Here is a 12691-nt window from a genome sequence, read left to right as displayed (position 1 = left end):
CTCCTCCACATAACTGGTGCGACTCCCAGCAACCCTTCAAGTCCAGCAGATTGACTGCCCCCCTGCCCAGACTCTCCCTGTGAAGCCTAATGATTCCCCTGAAGAACCCCAGCTTTCTCCCCTGGGCCTACACCTCTGGGGTACTCTCCACCTGACCCAGACAGTGGGCGCAGCTGTGGCAGCTCAAAGCCACCCCGACAGGGCCCTACAGACCCCCAGAATCCGTGGTCCCTACCGCAGTCCCAGGGGCCTGGGTGGGGCATGGGCTCTGGGCAGCGCGCATTCCAAGCCCGGGCTCGGAAGCTCTCGGTGGGCCAGAAGGCCTGGAGTGGATGAAGAGCCATAAGATCTGGATTTGCTTGCTACTGCTCTGGTCTGTTGTCAGTGACCAGCACTCATTTTCATAGTGGGAAACTGAGCTCTTCTCATGCCTACTTGTTGTAGTGATTGGGGGAGGCGGAGACCCTGGGCAGGAGATGGCCTTTCTCCATCTCCCCCGCTACCCGTATGTTGTCCTGTCCTTCCGGCCAGGCTGTCCATCCCACATCCCTGAGTAGGGGAGCTTGACACCCTGAGTGCACCCTTCCACCTCCCCACTGATGCTGGAGCCCTGGGACTGAAAAGCCTAATTGATGGTGACTTCCACAGCACCAATGACACTGGAGACAAAGGCTAGTTTCCATGGGCCACTTGAGGTCTCAAAGATCAGACTCCTCTTCTTTGTTCATGCCATAGCCCCTGCTTGGTGCGTCCGCTAACTATAGTGGCCTAAGGGCCCCAAACCCTGTGTTCCCCTGGCTCTGTGCAGACCTGGGCATGAGGGCACAATAAAGATTTGCAGGTGAGCCAGCCTGTGTCTAGTTTCTAGAGTGAGAGTCGTTTCCAGAGAGGTGGGGGTTTCTGCATGATGTTGTGCTCCTGCCCGAGATCCGCTCCGTGCTTTGCTTCCTGCCGTACTTCCCAACTTTGCTCAAAGTCGCCGGACTCCGAGCTAGTGGAGGGACCGCCGGACAGACAGAGGACCGAGTGGGGAATCAGCCAAGGACCCACACAGGCAGAGTCAACACGGGACCCCAAGGGAGGGGATAGATGGGCATGGGCCCCAGACCTCTCATCCCCCCTCATCCTGATTCCTCTCCTCTTCAGGATGGAGCGGGCCGCAGGGGAACAAGGGAGGGACCTGCGGGGACAGCCTGGGCCCTGGCAGCTTCTACTGGGCCTGCTGCTGAGTGGTGAGAGGGCCTGGTGAAGGCCTGGGGGTTGCGGGATGTGATGGTGGGTCCTGGGGTAGCTGGCTCTGGGGCTATGGGGTGGGAGTGCAGCAGAACCAGCTGACCCCCTGTTCCCAGTGCCGGCCACCGCCCTGGCCCAGGCCCCGGCCCCGGATGTTCCAGGCTGTTCGCGGGGAAGCTGCTACCCCGCCACAGGGGACCTGCTGGTGGGCCGTGCTGACAGACTGACCGCCTCATCCACCTGTGGCTTGCATGGGCCCCAGCCCTACTGCATCGTCAGTCACCTGCAGGTGTGATTGGAGTTGAGGTGGGGGGCTGGCTCAGGGTGGTGCCCACTGGCTGAGGTACTAACGCTGATCCTGACCCTGACCCGACCCAGGACGAGAAGAAATGCTTCCTGTGTGACTCCCGGCGCCCCTTCTCTGCTAGAGACAACCCAAACAGCCATCGCATCCAGAATGTAGTTACCAGCTTTGCACCACAGCGCCGGGCAGCCTGGTGGCAGTCAGAGAATGGTGAGGCTGTGGGTGAGGTATGGGTGAGCAGGGCTGTCCACCAAGTAGCCTCAAGTCCCTGACCTCCGACTCCTGCCCCAGGTGTCCCCGTGGTCACCATCCAGCTGGACTTGGAGGCTGAGTTCCATTTCACGCACCTCATTATGACCTTCAAGGTGCCCGCGTGTCTGGGAGCCTGCTTGAAGCACCCTGCTTGGCTCCCCATTGCCCCTGAACAGAGTCCCAGCTCTTCAGCCCAGCCTCCCTGTGCTCATATGCTGTGCCCTGGCTGGATGGGAGGCTCTTTCACCTCCCACACCTTCTGTTGCCTGCCCCCTCCAGGCCTTTGTACACGCTGCCTCAATCCCAGGCTGGGTCAGGTGCTGCCTCCCTGGGCCCCGTGACCGCTGAATCTCCCCACTAGAGGTGGCTTCCCTTCCTGATCCTTGCTTGGCTTCCCCTGGTCACCTCCACCTGTCTGTGAGCTGCTTGAGGGCAGGCCCCAGCTGGGCAGGGCTCTTGATGGGCCTGGGCTGGACTTGGGTCCTAGTGCCCGCTGATCAGCCATGCTCCCCACCCAGACGTTTCGCCCTGCTGCCATGCTGGTGGAGCGCTCAGCAGACTTTGGACGCACCTGGCACGTGTACAGATATTTCTCCTATGACTGTGGGGCTGACTTCCCAGGAGTCCCACTGGCTCCCCCACGGCACTGGGATGACGTAGTCTGTGAGTCTCGCTATTCAGAGATTGAGCCATCCACTGAAGGCGAGGTGAGGGCTGGGATCTGGGCTTGGGGCAGAAGCGGGGCACGACGGGCATGAGGCAGGTCCAGTGTCTCTAATGACTCTATGCCCTTCCAGGTCATCTATCGTGTGCTGGACCCTGCAATCCCTATTCCAGACCCCTATAGCCCATGGATCCAGAGTGAGTGTTCCATTCTTTGAGGCTGGCGCAGTCCCAGCCTCCGGCTGGTGATGACTATCTGGGGCCTCAGTAGCTATTCTGGGTGCTTCCTAGGGCAGGTGCCAAGTCCAATTTAGCTCATATAGCTGTAGACAGGAGGTCTCCCAAGGTGACCTTGGCAGCTTCAGCTCCTGGGTGGGCATGGGGCAGCAAGAGCCTGCCTGGACAGCTGGCCCCCAACCCCTTTCCCCCACTTAGACCTGCTAAAGATCACCAATCTACGGGTGAACCTGACACGGCTACACACGCTCGGGGACAACCTGCTTGACCCACGGCGGGAGATCCGCGAGAAGTACTATTATGCCCTGTATGAGCTGGTTGTGCGTGGCAACTGCTTCTGCTATGGACACGCCTCACAGTGTGCACCCGCCCCAGGGGCACCAGCCCATGCTGAGGGCATGGTGAGGGTCTTCAACTGGCTGGAGTAGGGCTGGGGGCAGGGGCAGGCATGGCTGGACAGTGCTGACCACTTGCCTACCCACCCTGCTAGGTTCATGGGGCCTGCATCTGCAAACACAACACTCGTGGCTTCAACTGTGAGCGGTGTCAGGACTTCTATCATGATCTGCCCTGGCATCCGGCTGAGGACGGCCACAGTCACGCCTGCAGGAGTAAGTGAGACCCTGGCCCTCATAGCCCCAGGACTCTGTGGCCTGGCTGTGCCCTGGGCAGAACCTAGAGCTGGTTGATTAAGCCCCTAACACCTAGGCTGTGCCTGAAGGGTATCCTGGTCTTGATGCCCCTGGGGACTCCCTCAACCCTCTGCCACAGTCTGCTCTGGTTAGGGGCCCAGTATGATGCTGAAGCCTTAAAGTCCCTGAACCCCCACCCACAAATTCTGGCCTGTGGCAGGGACCTAAGGTGGCACTGGGGGCCCCTAAGCCCCTTACTCTCAGGACATGGTCCCTCAAGTGGCCTTTGCCCTGCTCTTCCCTCCCCTCTCCCAAGAGTGTGAGTGCCATGGGCATACCTACAGCTGCCACTTCGACATGGCCATATACCTGGCATCTGGCAACGTGAGTGGAGGTGTGTGTGATGGGTGTCAGCACAACACAGCTGGGCGCCAGTGTGAGCTCTGCCGACCCTTCTTCTACCGTGACCCAACCAAGGACCTGCGAGACCCAGCCGTGTGTCGCTGTAAGGCTGGAATTGGACATGGGAGAGGGAAGGCTGATCCTGGGGTATGAGCTGAAGTGCCAGACTGCTGTGCAGGTTGCAGGGATTTGGGGTGGGGGGATGGAGGGTGGAGCCAGACTGGGAATCTAGGGTGGGGGCTTGAGAGATGACTGGTGCTGGGCTAGTTGGCATAAGGGTAACCCTGCACTTCTTTGTGCTCTCAGCCTGTGACTGTGACCCCATGGGTTCCCAAGACGGTGGTCGCTGTGATCCCCATGATGATCCTGCACTGGGGCTGGTCTCGGGCCAGTGTCGCTGCAAAGAAAATGTGGTGGGCTCTCGCTGCCAGCAGTGCCGTGATGGCTTCTTTGGGCTCAGTGCCAGTGACCCTCTAGGCTGCCAGCGTATGTGCTTCCTGTCCTAACTCCTGTGCTGACCTTAACCCTTGACCTCTTACTCTGGACCCAACTGGACACGAGCACTGCCCCAGCTCCCCAAAGTGCTGATGGGTCTCCTTCTCCACAGAATGTCGGTGTGATACACGGGGCACAGTGCCAGGGGGCACCCCTTGTGACCGCAACAGTGGAGCCTGTTTCTGCAAGCGTTTAGTGACTGGACGTGGCTGCAACCGCTGCCTGGTGCGACTGGAGGGGCTGGAGTTCTGCACTTCTCCTCAGAGGATAGCGATGGGAGTGGTGTCCCTGCCCCACTGGGTGGGCGCTGAGGGCTTTGGGTCCGATCCTGGTTGAGAGGCCTCAGGTCTGGGAGGCCAAGCGTGGGAGCCAGTGGTCGGGGGGCCAGGCTTTCCCCAAGGGGTGGTAGAGGCTGAGAGCCATCATTAGATTCCCTGTTGGGCAGAGAGGGGGGTCTATTTCTGGCCCTCAGCAACCTCTTCTCCCCCAGCCTGGCCACTGGGGCCTGAGCCACGACCTACTTGGCTGCCGTCCATGTGACTGTGATGTCGGTGGTGCCCTGGATCCCCAGTGAGTACTGTATAAGGGGCCCTGGGAGGGGTGGGAAAAGATCCTGGGCGGGAAAGGGGATCCTTCTTGAGTAACCATGTGTTCCCCAGGTGCAACGAGGCCACAGGTCAGTGCCACTGCCGCCAGAACATGGTGGGGCGACGCTGTGAGCAGGTGCAGCCTGGTTACTTCCGGCCCTTCCTTGACCACCTAACTTGGGAGGCTGAGGAAGCTCGGGGGCAGGTAGGGGGGCACTGTTGAAGGACAGGGCATGGGTGATATTATGGCTGGAGAGGCAGGGTTATGGGTGGTGCCTGGTATAGGGAGGGTGTCTGCCTCGGGCAGGGCCTCAACTAGAGAGCTGGGGTTTGGGGACAGGCTGTGGCAAAAGAGGCAGTGCCTTGCCTGAGCCCACACCCCCAGCCTCATTGCTTCCCAGGTATCTGATGTGGTGGCACGCCTGGTGACCCCTGGGGGGATTCCATCTTGGACTGGCCCAGGCTTTGTTAGGCTGCGGGAAGGCCAGGCACTGGAGTTCCTGGTGGCCTCTGTACCAAGAGCCATGGACTATGACCTGCTACTGCGCTTGGAGCCCCAGGTCAGACCTTGTGACACCTAACCCAGAGCTGACCCTCTGGATGTGGGAGCATCTCATCCATCACCCCATTCCCCTAGGTACCTGAGCAATGGGCAGAGATGGAACTGACTGTGCAGCGCCCAGGGCCTGTATCTGCCCACAGCCCATGTGGGCACATGCTGCCCAAGGATGACCACATCCCAGGGACCCTGCGACCAGGCACCAGGTGAGGACACTAATGGTAGCACCTACAACTGTGGGGGGTTGTGGGTCAGCCCTAAGCTCCCTGCAGGGCACTTGGAAGACCCCCCTGCTCATTCATCTGTTCCTTCCTTCAAGTGCCTCCTCCTCCTGCGTACTGTTTGCCAGCTGCTGCTGGGCGTGGCACTGGTCAGAGGAAGGAAGTAGACAGAACAAGACCTGCTCCTTCAGGGGTATAAGTTCCAGAGGCCAAGGCAGGAAATAAGGGGAGCCCATTGATTGTCAGGATAGGTAGTGCCCTTGGGGGGAAGGGAGGGTGTCAGAGTACTCTGAGTGGGGATGTAACTGGTCTGACTAAGGCTTAATTATATTTTGGGTAGTATTTGTTTCATGTATCTTTTTTCATCACTTTTTTCTTAACTTTTTATCATGTAAAAATAAAAATACATAGAAACAGAGAATAGCATAATGAAGCTGGCTGTACCCATTATAGACATTTTGCCAACTGTGACTTATGTTTAGCAAAGATTCCCCTAGTTTCTGAGAGGAGAATAGACCTAAAGGGCCAAGGTGGAAGCTGGGAGATCTGCTGGCAGCTATTGAGTTAGCTAAGTGACAGTGGGCTGGACACAGGTGTAGCAGTTGAGGTGGCGAGAAAAGGAAGTTTCCAGAGGGTTCCAGTGGCAGAGCTGATGGCTTAGGAAAGGGAGAAAAAGTGGAAAGGTGACTCTAGGGTTTGGGGCTTGGGCATCTGGATGGCATGTGTTCTTCGCTGAGATGGAGACATAGGAAGGAGCAGTTCTGAGATGCTTAGACATGGGGGACAAGGCCAGTGGGTGGTTGGACTTCTGTGTCTGGAATTACTGGAGGGCTCAGGTTGGAGATGTAAATTTGGGACTTGTCCCTAAAGAGGTGGCTCTAGATTAAATGACCAGAGAAAGGAAGGAGGAGCAGAACCAAGCTTTGGGGTACTCTAGTGTTAGAGCCCAGTAGAGAGGGAGTAGCTGGGGGATGGGGAGAAATCAGGAGTCTGCACAAGGTCCCAGAAGCCAAGAGAAGAGCGTCTCAGGAAGGAAGGCGCACTGACCTCACTGCATGCTGCTGGATGCTGGAGCAGATAAGAATAGAGGAGTGGCCACTGGGTTTGGCTAAATGGAGGTCACTGGTGACCTTGGGACAGGCTGACTCTATGGCATGCTGGAGGGGGCAAAAGCTCCCCTGGAGTGGGAGGCTAGACAGTGGAGGCAGTGACTACAGTTAAATTTTAGGGGTTTGTTGGTCAGGAGAGCAAAGACAAAGCAGCAGCCAGGGAGAGACTCAAATCTTGAGCAAAGATTTTTTTCAGGGGGGATAAAATAACCCTAGCATGGGTTTGCAGGCTGATGGGAATGACCTGGGGTGAGGGGAGGTGATGCAGTCTTGGTGAAGAGGAGCCGTGACTGGAGGCTGGAGGTCGAGGTTGGAGGAAGCGTAAAAAGGGCATTGAGGGAAAATTGGCAAGCATTTGTGCCAGGGAAATGCTCTGGGGTTGCAAGGCTGTATGGAGTGTTCTCAGCAAGACTGTCTGCACAGGTGATGATCCCAGTGAAGGCACATTTATGGGAATCTTCTGTAGAGATTCTCCGTCAGGCTGTCCAGCTGTTTTTGGCCTGGCGCAGCCCTAGTATCTTTCTTGGCCAATGATTTGGTTGCTGTGTGTGGGGTGGGGAGGCCCAAGATGATTGATACGGGAAGCCTGGGTGACCCCATACCTGTCCTCACCTACCTCAGGTACATGGTGTTTCCCAGACCTGTCTGCCTTGAGCCTGGCATCTCCTACAAGCTGCATCTCAAGCTGGTGCGAACAGGAGGAGGTGCCCAGCCTGAGGCCCCCTATTCTGGACCCAGCCTACTCATTGACTCGGTGAATAGTTCCCTCTTCCCACACCAACCAAGATGGCAGGGCCTGTGGGATGGGTCCTGTAGTGGTGACTGTATAGAAGGGGTCTGTGACAGAAGAGGCAGGTCTGTGGCAGTGCTAAGCTTAGTGTCCTGGCAGTTCCAACATGGTCCTGGGTCTGAACTTTATTCTTCCTTGCTCATCTCTTAAGCTGGTGCTGCTGCCCCGTGTCCTGGTGCTGGAGATGTTTAGTGGGGGTGATGCGGCTTCTCTGGAGCGCCGTGCCACCTTTGAACACTACCGCTGCCACGAGGAGGGTCTGGTGCCCAGCAAGACCCTTCCCTCTGAGGCCTGCGCCCCGCTCCTCATCAGCCTGTCCACACTGGTCTACAACGGAGCCCTGCGTGAGTGCCTGTGGTTTGGCTGGTGGGGTGGAGGTGTGTGGGCTCAGCTTGACCTGCCCTGTCCCCTCTCCCCACAGCCTGTCAGTGTGACCCCCAGGGCTCACTGAGCTCTGAGTGCAACCCCCATGGTGGTCAGTGCCTGTGCAAACCTGCAGTGGTTGGGCGTCGCTGTGACCTCTGTGCCCCTGGCTACTATGGCTTTGGCCCCACAGGCTGTCAAGGTATCACCTGCCCCTTTGTCTCTCCTGTTCTTCTCTCCACACACCGCCCCCACCTCTGCCCCGCTGCCACTACTGTTCTCCCTCCTTCCTCTGGCTCTGCTTCTTCCTTTTTCCAGCTCTGCTTTGGACCCCATACTCTCAGCCCTGGTCACTTGCAGTTCTCTTCCATTCCCTGACCTTCTACCGTGACCTCACCCAAACTCCCCTCAAACCCTCTCCCTGGCTTAGCCTCTGCCTTGCCCCCAGCCTGCCAGTGCAGCCCTGAGGGGGCACTCAGCGGCCTGTGTGAAGCAACCAATGGGCAATGCCCCTGCCAAACTGGTGCATTTGGGCTTCGCTGCGACCGCTGCCAGCGTGGCCAGTGGGGATTCCCTAACTGCCGGCCGTGTGTCTGCAACGGGCATGCAGACGAATGTGACCCCCACACAGGCGCTTGCCTGGGATGCCGTGACCACACAGGGGGTGAGCACTGTGAAAGGTGAGCCTGAAGCAGCTATGAGTGAGCTGGTGGGTGGGCGGGCTGCTCAGGGATGACACAGCTCTTCCTCCTTCTCCCTGCAGGTGCATTGCTGGCTTCCACGGGGACCCACGGCTGCCATATGGGGGCCAGTGCCGGCCCTGTCCCTGCCCTGAAGGCCCCGGGAGCCGGCGGCACTTTGCTACTTCTTGCCATCGGGATGGGTACTCCCAGCAGATCCTGTGCCACTGCAGGGCAGGCTACACAGGTGAGTGGGTAAGGTGCAGGCGTGGGATCAGGGTGGGGCAGCTGGGCTGAGCACTCACGCCTTCCCCCGACCGTGGGCAGGGCTGCGGTGCGAAGCTTGTGCCCCTGGGCACTTTGGGGACCCATCAAGGCCAGGCGGCCAGTGCCAACCATGCGAATGCAGTGGTAACATTGACCCCACGGACCCTGATGCCTGTGACTCCCACTCGGGGCAATGCCTGCGCTGCTTACACCACACAGAGGGGCCGCACTGTGCCCACTGCAAGCCTGGCTTCCATGGGCAGGCTGCCCGACAGAGCTGTCACCGTGAGTGTGGGTATGGAGGGGGTGGCTGAGGTGGGGCTCCCTGCTCCAGCTCTCCTTAACCAGTGTGCTCATCTTGGCTGGCATAGGCTGCACCTGCAACCTGCTGGGCACAGATCCCCAGCAGTGCCCATCCACTGACCGGTGCAACTGTGACCCAAGCAGTGGGCAGTGCCCATGCCTCCCCAATGTCCAGGGCCCTAGCTGTGACCGCTGTGCCCCCAACTTCTGGAACCTTACCAGTGGCCATGGCTGCCAGCCCTGTGCCTGCCACCCAAGCCGAGCCAGAGGCCCCACCTGCAATGAGGTATGGGACCTTCCTGTGGATCCCTGGGGAGATGGGGCCAGCTGCCTGCCTCACGTCTTGAGGGTTCAGCCTCTGACTGACCTCTGCCCTGTTCCCACTCTAGTTCACAGGACAGTGCCACTGCCATGCTGGCTTCGGTGGGCGAACCTGTTCTGAGTGCCAGGAGCTCCACTGGGGAGACCCTGGGTTGCAGTGCCGCGGTAAGGGGGCTCGTGGGGCCAGGGTGGATGGGGGACTTCCAAGGATGCCCCACTGGCGCCCTAACTCTGTGGTCTTCCCTTTTCCTGCAGCCTGTGATTGTGACCCTCGTGGGATAGACACACCTCAGTGTCACCGTTCCACAGGTCACTGCAGCTGCCGCCTGGGCATGTCTGGCGTGCGCTGTGACCAGTGTGCCCGTGGCTTCTCGGGCGTCTTTCCTGCCTGCCACCCCTGCCACGCATGCTTCGGGGACTGGGACCGTGTGGTACAGGACCTGGCTGCTCGTACACGGCGCCTGGAGCAGTGGGCGCAGGAGCTGCAGCAGACGGGTGTGCTGGGTGCCTTTGAGAGCAGCTTCTGGCACATGCAGGAGAAGCTGGGCACTGTGCAGGGGATCGTCGGTGCCCGTAACGCCTCAGCTGCCTCCACTGCACAGCTCGTGGAGGCCACAGAGGAGTTGCGGTGCGGACGGGCCTGAGGATACATGGTGGGATGGGGCCGAGGCCCGATGCATTAGGGCTGAAGTCTCTATAAATAATATCTCCTCATCACCCCATGCAGGCGTGAAATTGGGGAGGCCACTGAGCACCTGACCCAGCTGGAAGCAGAGCTCACAGATGTGCAGGACAAGAATTTCAATGCCAACCATGCACTAAGCAGTCTAGAGCGAGACGGGCTTGCACTTAATCTCACACTGCGGCAGCTTGACCAGCATCTGGACCTGCTCAAGCATTCAAACTTCCTGGGTGAGTTGTTGGTCAACTAGGCGGGTGGATCAGGGTTGATCTTCAGCTGACTGCCTGCCTCTGCCCGACTTAGGTGCCTATGACAGCATCCGCCATGCCCACAGCCTGTCTGCAGAGGCAGAACGTCGTGCCAACATGTCAGCCCTGACAGTGCCCAGCCCTGTGAGCAACTCAGCAGCCACACGGCACCGGACAGAGGTGCTGATGGGTGCCCGAAAGAAGGACTTCAACCGCAAGCACATGGCCAACCAGCAGGCACTGGGCGAGCTCTCTGCCCATACCCATGCCCTGAGCCTGACAGGCATAAATGAACTGGTGAGGCACAAGTGTCGGGTGGGACATATGGGTGTGGCTGTTCCTTCCCCCAGACCCTGACTTGTTCTGTGCCTGGCAGGTGTGTGGGTCCCCGGGAGATGCACCCTGTGCTACGAGCCCTTGCGGGGGTGCTGGCTGTCGGGACGAGGATGGGCAGCCCCGTTGTGGGGGCCTCAGCTGCAGTGGGGCAGCAGCCATGGCGGATCTGGCGCTGGGTCGGGCCCGCCACACACAGGCAGAACTGCAGCGGGCATTGGCAGAAGGTGGTGGCATCCTCAGCCAGGTAGCTGAGACCCGTCGGCAGGCAGGCGAGGCACAGCAGCGGGCCCAGGCAGCCCTGGACAAGGCTAATGCTTCCAGGGGACAGGTGGAACAGGCCAACCAGGAACTGCGGGAACTTATCCAGAGTGTGAAGGACTTCCTCAGCCGTGAGCCTCCCTTGTGGCCCAGGCCATGTGGTGTTTCCCCCATGTCTGTGTTCATACTTGGGTCAGGGCCTGCACTGTACCTGTGTCTGTGACCACAGATGGGCAAGGGCTCAGGGTGTCTGGACCCTGAGCCCGTGCCCATATGTAGTCCCCAAGTCCACGACCCTGCATCTATGTCCCATGTATAGTCCCTGTCATTGTGGTTACATCCTTATGCCTATTAGCAAATCCATACCCCATGTGTGGTCCCTGAGTCCATACCCCAAGACTGTGTCCCCATGCCCGTGCTGGGGAATCTGTGTCCTTAAGCCCTTGCCTGTGTCCCCATAGAGGAGGGGGCTGATCCTGACAGCATTGAGATGGTGGCCACACGGGTGCTAGAGCTCTCCATCCCAGCGTCACCTGAGCAGATCCGGCACTTGGCGGGCGAGATTGCAGAGCGGGTCCGGAGCCTGGCAGATGTGGACACGATCCTGGCGCGTACTGTGGGAGACGTGCATCGGGCAGAGCAGCTACTGAAGGATGCACAGCGGGCACGGTCTGACCCCAACCTTGGACCCCATCCTTGACACCTAGTTCTGATACTTGCAAGTCCTGATTCCCTCTCTTCTCCAGGAGCCGGGCTGAGGGTGAGAAACAGAAGGCAGAGACAGTACAGGCAGCGCTGGAGGAGGCCCAGCGGGCACAGGGTGCTGCTCAGGGTGCCATCCAGGGGGCAGTGGTTGACACACAGGACACAGAGCAGACCCTGCACCAGGTGTGGTCTCCCTGGGACATCAGTGGGGCAAGGTTGTGAGCATGCTGCATAAACCTGTTTAACCCTAGGCCCACCCGTGGCAGGTTCAGGAGAGGATGGCAGGTACAGAGAAGGCATTGAGCTCTGCAGGTGAGCGGGCTCAGCAATTGGATGGTCTCCTGGAGGCTCTGAAATTGAAGCGAGCAGGGAATAGCCTGGCAGCCTCTAGCGCTGAAGAAACAGCTGGCAGTGCCCAGGGTCGTGCCCGGGAAGCTGAACAGGTGGGTTGAGGCAGAGCCAGTTGGAAGGGGTGGGGGTAGAGGCTGGGCCTCCACTGGGCCACTACCCTGCCCCGGACCTCTATATCTGCAGCTGCTGAAGGGCCCACTAGGTGACCAGTACCAGACAGTGAGGGCCCTGGCTGAGCGCAAGGCCCAGGGTGTGCTGGCTGCACAGGCACGGGCAGAACAACTGCGGGATGAGGCTCGCGGCTTGTTGCAGGCTGCTCAGGACAAGCTGCAGCGGCTGCAAGGTGAGGATGGGACGCCAGAGATGTGGGACTCTGGGAGAAGGACCCTTCATCTGAGACCTGTCTCTCCTAGAGCTGGAAGGCACTTATGAGGAGAACGAGCGGGCGCTGGAGGGCAAAGCGGCTCAGCTGGACGGGCTGGAGGCCAGGATGCGCAGTGTGCTTCAAGCCATCAACTTGCAGGTCCAGATCTACAACACCTGCCAGTGACCCCTACCCGAGGCCTACCCCAGTCCCCAGCCTCGCCCCGCACTTATTACTGCCTGTGCATGGAAAAGTCCCCAGCCTGGCAAGGCCCCCAATAAACCAGTGTGAATCCCCGCTGTGTGACCGACTCTGATTTGGGGAGGGCG

The 12691-nt window shown here is 59.4% G+C and overlaps 1 protein-coding gene across 1 annotated transcript; it reads left to right on the top strand.

The window, feature by feature from the left end:
* The first annotated feature begins 978 nt into the window (after window positions 1-978).
* LAMB2 (laminin subunit beta 2) lies at window positions 979-12652 on the top strand. The gene is made up of 33 exons (XM_082663321.1): window positions 979-1054; window positions 1147-1232; window positions 1350-1522; window positions 1612-1747; window positions 1829-1902; window positions 2308-2496; window positions 2587-2650; window positions 2888-3090; window positions 3180-3300; window positions 3638-3826; window positions 4030-4209; window positions 4331-4443; window positions 4709-4788; window positions 4878-5010; window positions 5207-5365; window positions 5443-5570; window positions 7316-7448; window positions 7636-7828; window positions 7906-8049; window positions 8296-8527; window positions 8611-8774; window positions 8855-9079; window positions 9166-9383; window positions 9487-9583; window positions 9674-10046; window positions 10146-10330; window positions 10404-10645; window positions 10725-11073; window positions 11404-11611; window positions 11689-11830; window positions 11914-12090; window positions 12182-12341; window positions 12412-12652. Exons 2-33 carry the CDS (start codon window positions 1148-1150, stop codon window positions 12546-12548), a joined length of 5406 nt encoding a protein of 1801 aa, XP_082519447.1. The 5' UTR covers window positions 979-1054; window position 1147; the 3' UTR covers window positions 12549-12652.
* Window positions 12653-12691: the final 39 nt, after the last annotated feature.

This window comes from Grampus griseus, assembly GCF_964374135.1.
Source record: "Grampus griseus genome assembly, chromosome: 10".
Lineage (NCBI taxonomy): Eukaryota > Metazoa > Chordata > Mammalia > Artiodactyla > Delphinidae > Grampus > Grampus griseus.
Note: the sequence above shows the minus strand (reverse complement) of the source record. Positions and strands in the feature narration are given on the sequence as shown.